The 16,111-nt window shown below is 44.2% G+C and overlaps 1 protein-coding gene across 1 annotated transcript in view; it reads right to left on the reverse strand.

Moving 5' to 3' along the window:
* Positions 1-15,804, reverse strand: part of LOC141094128 (uncharacterized) — a 254,798-nt gene extending 238,994 nt beyond the window's left edge. Inside the window, exons 1-3 of the mRNA XM_073579864.1 lie at positions 8,296-15,804; positions 8,119-8,216; positions 7,832-7,922 (exon numbers count right to left, since the gene is read on the reverse strand). Of these exons, the coding sequence (XP_073435965.1) occupies positions 7,832-7,922; positions 8,119-8,216; positions 8,296-8,428 (322 nt within the window). The 5' untranslated portion in view covers positions 8,429-15,804. The remainder of the gene's footprint in view (positions 1-7,831; positions 7,923-8,118; positions 8,217-8,295) is intronic.
* Between the last annotated feature and the right edge of the window lie 307 nt (positions 15,805-16,111).

The raw sequence follows: 16,111 nt of genomic DNA on the forward strand, positions 1-16,111 counted from the left end.
GCAAAGTACTACATCTGGGCAATAAAAATGAAAAAAGCATATATAGAATGTGAGGAATAGGGCTAAGTGACAGCACATGTGAAAAAGACTTGGGTATACTAATAGATCACAGACTGAATATGAGTCAACAGTGTGATGCAGCAGCAAAAAAGGAAAATGCAATTCTAGGATGTATTAACAGAAGCATACAGTCTAGATCACGTGAAGTCATTATTTCCCTCTACTCCTCTTTGGTGAGACCTCATCTGGAATATTGTGTCCAGTTTTGGGCATCACACTTTAAAAAAGACATCAACAAACTGGAGCAAGTTCAGAAAAGAGCGACCAGAATGGTGACTGGTCTGCAAACCCTGTCTTATGAGGAAAGGTTGCAGGATTTGGGAATGTTTAGTTTGCAAAAGAGAAGACTGAGAGGAGACTTAATAGCTGTCTATAAATATCTAAAGGGCTGTCACATTGTAGAAGGATCAACTTTATTCTCATTTGCACAAGGAAAGATTAGAAGCAATGGGATGAAACTGAATGGGAGGAGACACAGATTAGATATTAGAAAAAACTTTTTGACAGTTAGAGTGATCAATGAGTGGAACAGGCTGCCACGAGAAGTGGTGAGTTCTCCTTCAATGGAAGTCTTCAAACAGAGGCTGGACAGACATCTGACTGGGATGATTTAGCGAATCCTGCTTTGAGCAGGGGGTTGGACCAGATGTCCCAGGAGGTCCCTTCCAACTCTACGATTCTATGATTCTAAATGTCACACAGATGGATTACAGCGGTGGAAACTCTGGATTCTTTCAACTTTGAACATGTGAGAGATTGTTGTTTTTTATTTTTGTTTGTTTACAGGGGGCAATGGCATCAGGGGATTAGGCGTTAAGGGTATATATATATATATATATATATATATATATATATATATATATATAGTGTATGTATACACACACATACACACTGTATACATACACTTACATTCATATATAGGTAGACTGATTTGACAGGCTCCTGATCATTCATCTGTAAAATCACAGCAGGATCCGACATAATACACTGTAGAACAGATAGATTACATACAGTATATACGAGGGGCGATCCAAAATTAATGATAATCGGTTATTTCTATTGCACACAGAAATTAAAATAAAATGTTTTCTTCTCTCTTAGGTACCCACTAGTCCAGGAAAAAAAATCACTTAAATAGGCCACAATTCCCGGGAGCTACATTCATTTGAATATGAATTGCCAAGGAGTGAACATCAAAATGGAAAAAAAATGAGCTCAGAGCTGTCATCAAATACCTCTGCTTGAAAAAAATGTCTACCAAACACATACACAGCGACTTGGTGGAAACATTGGGGGACTCTTCTCCATATTCCACAGTTGCACGCTGGGCCAAGGAATTTAAGCTGGGAAAAACATCGACGGAAGATGAACATCGCGAAGGACGCCCATCCACATCCCTCAATGAAGAAAACGTGAAAAAAGTTGAATAAGTTGTGTTGGCAGATCGAAGAGTGACTATCAGGCATGTAGCTGAGGTCACAGGGATCTCATATGGCAGTATTCAAAGAATCCTTGCAAAAGAATTGCATATGAGAAAGGTCTCCGCGCGTTGGGTGCCAAAAATGTTAACCGACGAGCAAAAGAAGAAACGAGTTGACATTTCAATAGCAAATCTCGAAAAGTTCCAAGCAGACAAGGAGAATTTTTTGTCACGTTTTTTGACCATGGATGAGACCTGGATCCACCACTTTGATCCCGAAACTAAACAATCGATGACATGGAAACGAGCCGACAAACCGACGCCGAAGAAATTCAAAGTGTCAAGCTCAGCAGGGAAGGTTATGGCGTCCGTTTTTTGGGACGCTGAAGGAATTATTATGGTGGACTATTTGGAGAAGGGAGCCACTATTACGGGCTCCTACTACGCAGAACAAATAAGAAGATAGCGGTAGGCTATCAAGGAGAAAAGGCGCGGCAAACTGCGGGCTGGAGCGCTGTTTCACCAAGATAACGCACCGGCTCACAAAGCTGCAGTTGCCATGGCTACCATTCAAGAAGCGGGCTTTGAACTGGTGGAACACCCCCCTATTCGCCAGATCTAGCCCCCCAGTGACTTCTTTCTCTTTCCTCGGCTCTTGGAACACCTCCGGGGCAAGAAATTTGACGACAATAGCGACGTGATAACCGCTGTTGGGGAGTTTTTTGAGGGTCAAGATCAAGAATTTTTTTCGAAGGGAATTCTAAGCTTAGAAAAGAGATGGACTAAAGGTATAGACTTGTTAGGAGACTATGTAGAAAAATATATTTTTTTTTTTTTACTATATTCATTGTGTTTATTATTGATCATTATTTTTGGATCGCCCCTCGTACACATAGGATAGATATAAAGATGTCAGTCACATACAGTACAGACCAAAAGTTTGGACACCTTCTCATTCAAAGAGTTTTCTTTATTTTCATGACTATGAAAATTGTAGATTCACTCTGAAGGCATCAAAACTATGAATTAACACATGTGGAATTAAATAATTAACAAAAAAGTGTGAAACAACTGAAAATAGCAGAGGTTTCCTAGCAGCTATTTTACCATGAAGGCCTGCTGCACAAAGTCTCCTCTTAACAGTTGTTGTAGAGATGTGTCTGCTGCTAGAACTCTGTGTTGCATTGACCTGGTCTCTAATCTGAGCTGCTGTTAACCTGCGATTTCTGAGGCTGGTGACTCAGATGAACTTATCCTCCGCAGCAGAGGTGACTCTTGGTCTTCCTTCCCTGGGGCGGTCCTCATGTGAGCCAGTTTCTTTGTAGCACTTGATGGTTTTTGCCACTGCACTTGGGGACACTTTCAAAGTTTTCCCAATTTTTCGGACTGACTGACCTTCATTTCTTAAAGTAATGATGGCCACTCGTTTTTCTTTACTTAGAATTTGTATTATGGCAACAAAAAAAAGCAGCTAACAGTCTATTCAGTAGGACTATCATCTGTGTATCCACCAGACTTCTGCACAACACAACTGATGGTCCCAACCCCATTTATAAGGCAAGAAATCCCACTTATTAAACCTGTGAAGTGAAAACCATTTCTGGTGACTACCTCTTGAAGCTCATCAAGAGAATGACAAGAGTGTGCAAAGCAGTAATCAAAGCAAAAGGTGGCTACTTTGAAGAACCTAGAATATAAGACATATTTTCAGTTGTTTCACACTTTTTTGTTAATTATATAATTCCACGTGTTAATTCATAGTTTTGATGGCTTCAGAGTGAATCTACAATTTTCATAGGCAAAATAAAGAAAATGCTTTGAATGAGAGGGTGTGTCCAAACTTTGTCTGTACTGTATATAATTAGCACAATGCGTGTGCAGTTTACTGTATGTGTATTTAGTTAAATGATTATTTTTCTGAAATAATTCGATGGACTTAATTTTCATAACAGAGGGAAAGCTGACAGCTTTGGGCTGATGTTTATAGCCTGGAAAGGGGGTAATACCAATAGAGCTTCCCAGGCTATTAAAATCAGCTCTGTTGTATACTTAGCCTTTACTGGTTATTATAATGGGGGACGTAGCGTCGCCCTATAATTAATAACCAGTAAATGTCTCCAGACCAGACAAAATTGTTGGCACTTTGCCAAAATTTGCTTTCGGCCATGATTGTATCTATAATGTAGCGTTGAAAGCGTCTTTCTGTTCAAAGCCGGTATAGCCTGCACCTGCGCAGTGTTGCTGGAGTCATAAGGACGCATCCAGCGTTAATAGAGGTGACAGGGAGGATGACGAGGATGGAGGACAAGTGTAGCACTGGAGATTGCAGTATGCGCAGGTGCTGACCTAATACATGAGGACATACCACGAGCTCCGGTGAGGCTGGAAGAGGAGCGTTGGGTCACAGTCAGCACCTGCACATGGCGTGATCTCCAGGGCTGTGGAGTCGGTAAGCCAAACCTGCGACTCCGACTCCCACATATATTGCTTATATTTAAGTGAAAAATTTATTGTATTACAATGTGAACATCAGACATTTAATCATTTTTATGATACAATAATCAAGATATTTAGATGGAACATAAAATATATTTATGGGAATACAACTTTAGAACACAAAAATAATAAATTGCAAATATGGAATACGCTATGTAATATCGATTACATATATACACACACACTAATATATATATGTACATATACACATAAACACTATAATATATATATATATATATATACACACATACACATACATACATACATACACACACACACACGGGTTCGACAAAATAATGGAAACACCTAACGTTTTGGCATCATATTCTTCGAACATGTTATAAACATGCAAACCGTGACATATGGTAATGTTTTGGAGTTGATTATTTGTGATAAGTGTATGTAAGTTAACTGTTTGTTTTGCAGAATTGTAAGAACACTGATGAGAACCTGATACTAATGGCAGACCTCTCGGATTTTCAAAGAGGCCAAATTGTTGGTGCTCGTATGACAGGCGCTAGTGTAACAGAAAGTGCCCGAATGCTTGGCGTGTCAAGCGGTACTGTCTTCAAAGTAATGACTGCGTTTGAAAGAGAAGGAAAAACGTCATCAGCAAAGCACAGGTCCGGACAAGAGTCGAAGTTGACAGAGAGAGACAGTCGGACTCTAAAGCGAATTGTGAGAGAGGATCGCAAAATCACGGCTCCGAAAATCACTGCTGAGCTCAATGAACACCTACAGAACCCAGTTTCCACGAAAACTGTTCGTCAGGAGCTGCTCAAATCTGGATTCCACGGAAGAGCTGCAATTCGAAAACCGCTGCTCTCAATGACAAATGTTTCCAAGCGTTTAGCATGGTGTAGAAACCTCCAGAATTGGTCCCTCGAGCAGTGGAAACGTGATATTCTCAGACGAATCATCGTTTACCCTATTTCCGACCGAGTGTTCGTTTGGAGACAGCCGAAAGCATTCCATCCAGACTGCCTTCTCCCAACCGTAAAACATGGCGGAGGTTCTGTGATGATCTGGGGTGCTATTTCGTGGAGATCAGCCAGGCCAATGATATCCCTTCATGGAAGAATTAACAGCCGAGATTATTTAGGCATTTTGGGCGACCAAGTGCATCCTATGGTTCAAGCACTGTTTCTGGAGGGGAACGCCATCTTTCAGGATGATAATGCACCAATTTATACAGCTAGAATCGGTAAAGCATGCCACGAGGAACATTGTAATGAAGTTGAGCATCTCATCTGGCCCCCACAATCCCCAGACCTCAACATTATTGAGCATTTATGGCCGATTTTAGAGATTCAAGTTAGACATCGATTTCCACCGCCATCGTCGCTCAAAAAGAACTGGAGGGTGTTTTAACTGAAGAATGGGCTACAATTCCTTTGGGAATAATTCACACCTTGTATGAATCCATACCTCGGATAATCGAGGCTGTAATCGCAGCAAAAGGTGGACCTACACCATATTAAACTAAGTTTTGTTGATGTTTCCATTATTTTGTCCAACCCCTGTATGTATATTATAATATATATATATTTTACACATACACACTATGTAATAACCTATGTAAGTGACAAAAAATAGTTTCAACAAAAACATACTAAATAACATTTGTGCAGTCTATGAATTCGTTCTAAGAAATAGAATTGCCTCCATCAGATCCTCCTTCATAGATGACCTCAAATCTGACCTAATAATTTTAAGGACAGAGAACAACAAATTTATAGGACATTTCATAACTTTCCCAAATTCCTATGAAAAAATATTCAGCACATTCTGCATTGAACTACTGCACCCAATGTATTACATATTTTAGGAGTCGGTCCATTTTATACCGACTCCGACACCACCAAAATGAGCACCGACTCCACCGCCCTGGTGATCTCTGGGGCTATTTTAGTGAAGACAAATTCGCACAGTGTCTTCAACAAAATTTAAATATTTAACACAGACAGCGCATAGCAGGGACAGGTTTATTGTTTGTTGTTTTATGTATGTATATATGTATGTACAGTGGGGGAAAAAGTATTTAGTCAGCCACCAATTGTGCAAGTTCTCCCACTTAAAAAGATGAGTGGAGTGGCCTAGACAGTTTCCAAATTTCAACCCCATAGAAAACCTGTGGAGGGATTTGAAAGTCCGCGTTGCCCATCAACAGGCCCAAAACATCATTCCGCTAGAGATCTGTAAGGAGGAAAGGGCCAACATTCCACCATCAGTGTGTGCCAACCTTGTGAAGACTTACAGAAAACGTTTGACCTCTGTCATTGCCAACAAATGATATATAACAAAATATTGAGATGAACTTTTGCTAATGACCAAATACTTATTTTCCACCATAATGTGCAAAATAAATCTTGCCAAATCAGACAAGGTGATTTTCTGGATTTGTTTTCTCATTTTGTCTATCATAGTTGTGGTCTACCTATGATGTCAATTAGAGACTCTCTTAAGTGGGAGAACTTGCACAATTGGTGGCTGACTAAATACTATTTTCCCCATTGTATGTATAGAAAAACAGCAGCGCATGCAGGATGGGGGTGCATATACCAGAATGGGGGAGCATATAATAGGTTGAGGGACCAGGATGAGTGAGCAAATGAAAGACTGGGGGAGCATATAAAAGGCTAGAGGGACATAAACAAGGATGGGGAGCATATGTCAGGATGGAGAAGCATATAACAGGCTGGAGTAGCACATACCAGGATAGGATAGAGGAGCATATACCAGGATGCAGGAGCATATTTCCAGACTGGAGGAGCATGTACCAGGCTAGGGGAGCATATACCATGCTGGAAGAACATATACCAAGATACATTAGTATATACCAGACTTGGGGAGCATATGCCAGACTGGGGGAGCATATGCCAGACTGGGGGACAACATACCTGGCGAGGGGTGCATATATAAAACCCTGGGGGACCAGGCTGGAGGAGCATATACCATGCTGGAAGAACATATACCAAGATGCATTAGCACATCCCAGACTGGGGGAGCACATACCAGACTGGGGGAGTATATAAAAGACTGGTATAAAAGGATGCGGGACAATATACCTGGCGAGGGGAGTATATACCAGGATGTGGGACCATTATACCAGGATTAGCTATTGAACCCGTTCTACGTCCGGGTTGTGAGTATTTTTATTGGTACATTTTTATGCTATGCTAAAGGGAACCCGTCACCCGTAATCTGCAACTATGTAGTCAATCTGCAGGTTAACAGTGTTATTATGCTGCCTGGTGCCCACTCACAGCCGAATGCAGAGGAGAGAAAATGATCTTTATTCTTGGCAGTATGGTCATTTCAAAAAAGTTTGCTCATTTCTGCATCAAGATGTTTATTCTTCCCAAGGGAGCTCATCCAACACATCACGTAAAGTAGGGTATCAATAATCAATTGTGTACAGAAGGTATAGAGAAACACCTTTGTACATAGAACTTCATATGCTGCCATGTCACGTCTCACCATGACTAATCTGTAATGGTCTTGTACTGGTATGCTCCTGCACTGTCACTTTTCTAACCAACCTTCCCAATATAGTCCATGGCTGTGCTGGTGGAGATGCTGCACTAAATTCACAGGGTCACTTAGTTCATTGTGTAAGAGTCAAATTACCCAATCTGTTATTACCAGAGCTAAGTTGTTACCCAGTTTTGAGTAGATTATTACCGGACCCTACTTCTGAACACTTTCCTGATCTTCCTACATATTTTTTGTTGACCTCAAATCGGTTTGATTTCTCACTTGACTGTCCTTTTAGGACCGGTACGGCCGCTAAAAATTCAACATATAATTACAGTAGAATCTGTGACTTCTCTGCAGTTAGTGGTCACTACTCACCTGGGCAGTCATATGTAGGAATCTCCTCTTTACACCGCTCATCACCCCTCACATATGTCTCTGTAGTATTAATATGAGTCAGATCTTCACCCTGAAAAATATTGTAAAAGTCACAGAAAGATGAAGAAGTCCCATCTATGATCAGCTGTAATCCTGCCATCTCCACCGCTCTCATTACACAAGTAAAAAACATATAATACTGGTGTATAAAACAAGACTGAGCACAAGACCTTCACAGCCTCCTACACATCATAGGGGAGATCTCCTGACACCTTCTCTTCATCTACCTGATGATCCTGAGGAACATTGGGATCTTCTTGCTTACAGTCCTGTGGAAGAAGAGGACGGGGACATCTCTCTGGTGTTGTCCTCTTACTGGATAGATCTGGAGGAAACACATACAGGGACTGAATTATTTACATACAGATAATTGTAGGCCGTGTGTATTTAGTCCTGTCTATTACCTGGTGATGTGAGGGGCTGGGGAACCTCCATCATGACGTCCTTGTACAGATCTGTGTGCCCTTCTAAATACTCCCACTCCTCCATGGAGAAATAGACGGCGACATCCTGACATCGTATAGGAACCTGACACATACAATAATACCATCATCCCCCCGATCCCTTCATAGCGTTAATGTATAATGTCCCAGCAGTGTCACCGCTCCAGTCAGCAGCTCAATCATCTTGTAGAGAAGTTCTAGGATCTTCTGGTCATGGATGTCCTCATGTTTCAGGGGGTGAGGTGTAAGCCCCGTGATTGGGCTCAGGGGTCTTCCCCATCCCTCAGACACAGGGTCCTGACTGCGCTCACTAGAGGTCTTCACTAGTGTGTAATCCTGGTTATGGAGAGACAGATCAATAAATCTCACTATAGACATTTCCAGAGTCCTAACCTCTCCAGTTCTGTCCATCTGTTATTCCCATAGATAATAATGATGTTTGAAAAAGAAGCCATGACATATCTGGAGATCTTTTGCAGGAGGTGCCATTGATGAGGAGATGCTGCTATCTGCTGCCCAGCCAAAGTCATATGGAACCAAAGTATGCTGGAAGGTTGGCAGGGGGAGTGACCTTGTGTGTTTGACTGGATCAGGTGACCCACAGGAAAGACTTCCCTGATATAAAAGCCCTGCATGCCCATCCACGAGGATATTTGGCACCAGGGAAGGGAGAGGGGCAGACATGCTCCAGAGACACCGCTGAGACCAGTGTGACAGGCCTCAGCAGGGAGTCTACATCACCCAGATGTTGGTCACCGTCTGGCAAGGTATGTATTTCCCAGAAGATATCCTCAAAAAGGGCTTACACTCGTCTGCTATGAGGTCATTTTCTGCTCCACCAGTTGAGAGTTCCCCTTCCGTTTTCTCTCTGGTGGTGACAGGAGGTAGAGAGGTTAAGTGGTAGTGATCTGCCACCTGGTGAGGAGGATAACCATTGGATCTCTGGAGGATCAGAATGGATATAAGACAGCCGACGCCCTATCCTAGTGCTGGTGATTCAGTCTGCTTGTCAGGTCTTGGACTTCAGCTCTGCTCCAGTCTTCTCAAAGTTAAGTTTGTTTTTGCTAATGTTCACACTTGCGCTTGTTGGTCAACGCAGTTTTTGTGTGGTCAGCCAGCCCGGCTGTGCTGAATTTCCACTCTTATTTATCTGTGTTTGCCAAATTGTCTTTTTGCCCTTTGCTAGATTGGCCTCTTTTTTGCTCTGTCTCAGAATATTTCAGAGTGCTGATATAGTGGGAGAAGTCTAGTGACTTCAGGGTTAATTTTGTTATCAGAAGTGTTGGACATTATTTTGTAGGGTTTTTTGGCAGATTGCAGATAGTGTCTTCCCTTTCCTGTCCTTTCAAGTTAGTTTGGGCCCCATCGTTTGCTCAGCCTATTTTTCTGCCTGTGTTTGTATTTTCATCTTGCTTCACCGTCAATACATGTGGGGGGCTGCCTTTCCTTTGGGGTCTGCTCTGGGGCAGTTAGTTTTCCTATCTTCCTGCTTTAGGCTTATTTTAATATAACCGATACCATGGGTAATCAGCAGTTTCCATAGTCCCCAAAGGGGATGGGCAACTCTCACCATACTTCAGAATTCACACATTAGAAGAGTATCCAGCCCAATATGAATTAGATCAAAGGGTTAAATTTAAAAATCCTTTTATTAGTCATTACATAAAACCACAATAAACATAGTAATAGTAGATGAAGTAGTCGTTGTTTGGGAAACAAACAAATTCCCCAGAACTAATTCAAGGCCTAGGCATAGTGAGATGCACCATAGGAGAAGTCCCCCAAAGCAATATGATATATATAATAGTAATGGTAAAATAAGCCACAGAAGCTGAATGTACTCATATTATAACAATCAAATCATCGCCCTACACATAACGTCACAAGTCGCTACAGATCCCATCTACATCAAAACATAAAAATCCAATGTAGGGTAGGAAGACTGCTGATAGAAAAATACTGTGGCTGATATACAGGGAATCGCCCACCATGGAGGCTATATCTCCTTTGCTGAGTAAAGTGACGGTGCAGATTAAAGTGCCATTTCGTGCTTACCCATATGGGTGAATGTCTTGGTTCCAGGAACGTGCCCCGAAACACGTTTCGCCTCTCTGGCTTCCTCGGGGGGCAGTTTCCTTTGGGGTCTGCTCTGGGGCAGTTAGTTTTCCTCTCTTCCTGCTTTAGGCTTATGTAGCTCTCCGGTTGAGACGAGGCGTCTAGGAACACCGTAGGAACGCTCCATGACTGCTACTAGTTGTGTGGTTAAGATCAGGAATCTGCAGTCTGCATAGTTACCAACCTCTCTGGTTTTCTGAGACTTAGCTTATTGTTTTTTTCTCCTCGGTGACCCATTCATAACACTCGTCATAGCAAGAACCTGTGTACTGTGCTGGTCAAGTCTCCGAGGCTCGACTATGCCTGTCAAGTGCTGACGACCATGGTATAGAAGACCAGGCACACTCTCTTAAATGCAGTGAAGAATTTTTATGCCACTCTGACAAGCAGTGGATACTGCTTCCCTAGGTTAGATAAGCTCCCTCACATTCTCTCTGATCCTCCATATAAGAAACCGTCGTGCCTCCACCATACCCATTATATTGCACACTGATGAAGGTCTTGACAGACCTAAAATGTTTGTGATGTGACTACTGTATGTATTGCACATTAAAATTCTTCACTGCATTTAAGAGGGTGTGCCCGGTCTTCTATACCATATTGCACGGTTTGGGAACCTAGCAGCGGCACCTCCACCACTGGCTGTGCTAGCATTTTCTCTTTTGTAAGAGCTGACAACTAGTCCTCTCCGCCATGAGCCTGAGAAAGTTCTGTCGATGGTCAAGCCGAGAAGACCCATGCGGAGAATGCTACAGGAGAGGCACGCCTGCAATTGAGGAGGAATGGTGCAAGTGAGCAGGGCCGTTGTTTCCAGCTATCATCAATGGTACCGGGATCAGATGGGATTAGGAGTACAGGTTGGGAGGGGGCCGATTGGTGAGTTATAGGCTCAACGGGCTTTAATACACTATTTCAGGAAGAGACTTGCGGCCTAGCGGAAAAACCCGGTGGCCCCTGCTAGAACCAGAGCTTTGGATGAGAACTCAAGTGGTGAATCCCAAGACTTGGTGCACCACCTTTGTGAGAAGGACACTAACGTTAACTAGTGAAAGACTTTGTTTATTCTAAACCTGCTGTTATTCCCTCTACTGAAAAATTGCATAGCTCTAATTGTTTAAAAGTTACTAATGTATATAAATAGCATTATATCAACCCTTGGCTGTTTCCACCTCGTGATCTCTGCTCGTTGCATCCAGACACCTGCATTACTTTTGGGGTATTCGGCAGGATGCAACATCAGAGATAGATGGCGGACCAGTCTGTGAACCAAGCCCGGCAAAGCAAATATATACTTGGTGGCTAGGCTCCGCAACCTCCCCAAGTTCACAGTGAGCACTATTTCGTTGTGGTACTGGGCAGAGATGCTGATCCATTCCATTCAGGCCAAATTAACCCTCCTGACCCTAGATCGGGAGGCTCGGCAGGCGGTTATGTACCGCCCACCTAGGGATCGTGACACTGTAGAAAAGGTGATAAAAATTTGATAATATGCATGGTGACACCACGGATCTAAGGAACATCAGCATGTGGTTGTTCTTGCGGCTCCAAGGGGAAAGTGAAACCATAGCTCAGTATGTTCTGCATTGCAGGAAGTCACCACCCATATCTCCAAGACCCAAGATGGGAATAGAGGACTGGGTCCCTTAGACGAAGTGATGCGGGACCAACTCGTTGCTGGACTCAAGGATCCCTCTCTGAAGCAGATCTTATTGGGAGTGTTCATGCCTGAATCCCGGTCTGGGATTACTTGAGGTCAGGGCCGAAGTTAGAGTCTCGGAAAGAGAGGTCCCTGTTCTCACCGCTGCTGTCTGGAGTCATGAAGTAGTCACCTCTGAGTCAACGCTTACTGATTCCGACAGGGTACGGGAGATATGTTAAGAGATTTGGAACATTCGAGGTGAGCTGTGCAGCATCAAGCGGACCCTTGCCGCCAATCCTCTAGCTGATCACCTGACCTCACATGAGAGGAGGTCAAAGCAGGAAAGTCGCTCCTTTCAGACCATACATACGTAGCCCATTAGTGGGATGCGAGCGAGAGTGTTGAACCTGGGGTGGAAGGGTGCACATTTCAAGAGACTGTCCGAATCGAGAAAGGAGGAAACGGGGTGCCCATTAAACTAATGCGCCCCACGGTCGTGGAGCATACCATGGGGTTTCGAGCCTCAGAGGGAGAAGAGAGAATTCTGAGGATATTGTCTCTGAGAGACCCATTACCTGAGCTGAATTCAATAGGCAACGCATTCACATGTTCTGCCATCCTTTTCTTTAATTTACGTATTGTGCAGCCTATGTATTTCATTTTACATTCTTTGCAAAATAGGCAATATACAACATGGTTTGTATTACAATTAATGAATCTTTTTAGATCATTGGCTGCATCAATCTTTTGAGTTTGCAGTGTATCTATGTACAATATTTTTTTATTTCCTGAAACTGGCAACTATATGGAGTACTAAAATGGTTTTATTTTAAATTCTGTTGTTGGTTTCTTGTACATAGATATGTCCCTATATTATTCCAAGACCGGGACTTACATAAAGTCCTGGAAAATCGATTAGTATGTGTGCCGAGAAATGGGAGATCAATAAGTGCTACTCTTTCCCCAAGTCTATACATGCCTCCAAAAAGTGATAAAAAAAACTTGGCTAAGCTGCAAACGTGTTTTTTTTTTTTTTTTTAAATGTGCATGTCCCAAATGCAACATGTGTCAATATACAATATAATTCCGGTGGTTTGATTATGGAGGTTTTTTTTTTTGTTTTTCTCCTTGGGATATAGCTTGGTCATTATGCAAATTATTCACAAAATGTGATTGATAACTAACGTGTGTTTATTGATCAACGGTTGGTTGCCATTTGTTTTTATACCATGTATCATAAGGAATCTGTATCTCAGTGAATAAGGGCTTTTGCCAGAAACGCGTTGAGATGTATCCCCAACCTGTATGAGCTTTTAAGATATTTGAAATAAATTTGATGATTTTATCTATTTTTGGGACTCGCCAAAATTTCTTTCCTATGGTAAGTCGCAAGTCACGACTATTGGCTGGAGACCCACTACATTGCAAGACGGACTGAATCATAATATAGGACACGGTGAGGCTCTCTTTTTGATTGTTTTACCTTATAGATGAAGAGCTTGTGAGTGATGGGATATAGGATTTTAGGCAGTTTGCCGTGACTGTAGTAACCGCTCAGGAGTCTAGAGAAGAGCCCAGACTCACCCAAATTATTGGCCATTCAAGTGACGACTGGATACACCAGAAAAAGTCTGATCCGGAGCCGGCAAAGCTGAGGAAGTGGGTCGCTCTGGTGCTAAGGCCTGATCAGGAAGCTAGGGCTGCTTCACCCCCAAGTACCCTGCATATCTTGGGCCAGTGGGAAAGGCTCTTCCTGAAAGATGACCCTGCTGTGCCGAAGTATTCAACTCCCTCGAGAATTTGATGTTACCTGGCAAGCAGTGGCTCCAGAAGCGCCTGTAGTACATCTGGCTAAAGAAGCTCCTGAGATGGGGGTCCACTTTTGTGTAGAAAAGACATTTCGGTGGCTGCAATGGCTGGTGTACTGGTCTCTTCTGCGGCAGAAGGTTGAAAGAGTTTGACGAATATGTCACCAGTGTGAGCTGAACAAACCCTGAAACGGAGGGCTCCTATTCAGGCTATTCAAGCTTTTGCGGCTTTAGAGGTCCTGAGGAACGACTATCTGATGATACAATGGCTACGGGCATTGCTTGGTGATGACTATAATCACTTCACCAAGTTCGTGATGGTGACTCCCACCCTGGATCAGTCAGCCGAAGCTGCAGCCATAGCCATCTGTCAGGACTTCATTCGCATATAAGGATGCCGAAGCAAATTCACTCTGACCAAGGGGCCTACTTCCAGGGGCGAGTGATGGCTGAACAGTATTGTATCTAAGGAAACGACAAATCCAGAACCAGGTTGAGCAAAAGTTTTGGGAAGTGAAATATTCAAATTGATCCCCAGTGTCAGGAGGACAACTTCAGCCAGGGGACTGTATTGGCGCAGGACAAATAACCTGGGAACAAGCTGGATCATTGTTGGGAGGTGGTACCCTACCGAGTGGTGAGGAAGATTCACCCGAATAACTCAGTCTATAAGGTTTTTCCTAAGGGTGATGACGCCGTAACACCTCGGGTGTTGCACAGAAATATGCTGCGACCCTGCTCTTCTGAAGCAGAAGACTGTAACGAGACAGGGATCCCAATAGAAGTGGCTGAGGTCACGCAAAGCGGAGTCTTAGAGGACGAATGGCTTGCAGGGCCGATGTGTTCACCAGAGATGCTGTTGCCGATTTCGAGTGGGAGAGAAAACTGACTTGGAGTCAATTTACCACCTCCAGTGGCTGAGTATCCAAGTACCCCAGACACGCCGCTACAGGAAAAGCTCAGCAGGACTGAGCTGGCCAATACCGGAATTCCCGCTGTCTAGTCCCACATACAGCAGAAGACCAAGGAGTGCGTTCAACTGTTAGCCGAATTCGGCCTGTGGGGAAACTTCGAAATTGAAAGAATTACATTTGTCCGAGGACTGGCGAGCAAAAAGGGAGGAGGAATGTAACAAGAAGCCATGACATATCTGGAGGACTCTTGCAGGAGGTGCCATTGATGGAGGGACTGCCATCTGCTGGCCAGCTGAAATCAAGTGGAACCAGAGTATGCTGGAAGGTTTGCAAGGGCAGTGACCTCTTGTGCTGGACTGGATCAGGTGAACTACAGGAAAGACTTCCCTGCTATAAAAGCTCTGCGTACCCATCCATGTGGAGACTTGGCGCCGGGGAAAGTATCGGGGCAGACATGCTCCAGAGACACCGCTGAGACCAGCGATGAAGGCCTCAGAGGGGAGTCTACAGCACCCAGATGTTGGTCAGTCTGGCAAGGTCTGGATTCCCCAGAAGATAGCCCCGAGAACAGCTGACACTGGTCAGAGCCAGAAGCTGCGTTCTGTGTTGGTCAAGTCTCTGAGGCCCGACGATGCCTGTCAAGAGCTGAGGCCCAGTCTTCTCCGCCTGAGAGCCTTCCGCCGATGGTCAAGCCGAGACGGCCCGTGCGGAAACTGCGACAGGAGAGGCACACCTGCAACTGCCGAAGAAAGGTGCAAGCGAGCAAGGCCGTCCCTTCCAGCTACCATCACCTGTACCGGGGTCAGCTGGGATTAGGGGTACAGGCTGGGAGGCTCAAGGGGCTGTAATGGACTACATGAGGCAGAGAACTGCGGCCTAGCGGGAAAACCCGGCGACCCCCACTAGGGCCAGAGCTGTGAGAGAGAACATGAAGCCCCCAAACCCCACTAGACAGCCCCAAGTATCAGCCCCATCACCCAAACATCTAAGAAGACACCAACCTGTCACTAAACCCTCCTGCCTGTCACTGACCTCACAGACAGCGGAGACAGTGTGTAATGGAGGCTGCTTCTCTCCCTGCACCGGGCGGCACCGCGGCCTCCTCCTCAGCTCAGTGACTGCACTCGTCGTTCTCTCACATTTCCCTCACAGCAGCGCCACCTGCTGGTGAAAGTGTATGGTCGCTTCCCGCCCACTGCTGCCTGCGCGTGACGTCACTGGCTCCGGAGCGTTGCTAGGATCAGTTAGTTGGAGGAGCGGAGGCCTCCATGGCGGCTGTACCCGGGGAGCAGAGCTGTCCG

The sequence above is a fragment of the Dendrobates tinctorius genome, unplaced genomic scaffold (genome assembly GCF_039654945.1).
Source record: "Dendrobates tinctorius isolate UK_male_01 unplaced genomic scaffold, ASM3965494v1 ptg000063l, whole genome shotgun sequence".
NCBI lineage: Eukaryota > Metazoa > Chordata > Amphibia > Anura > Dendrobatidae > Dendrobates > Dendrobates tinctorius.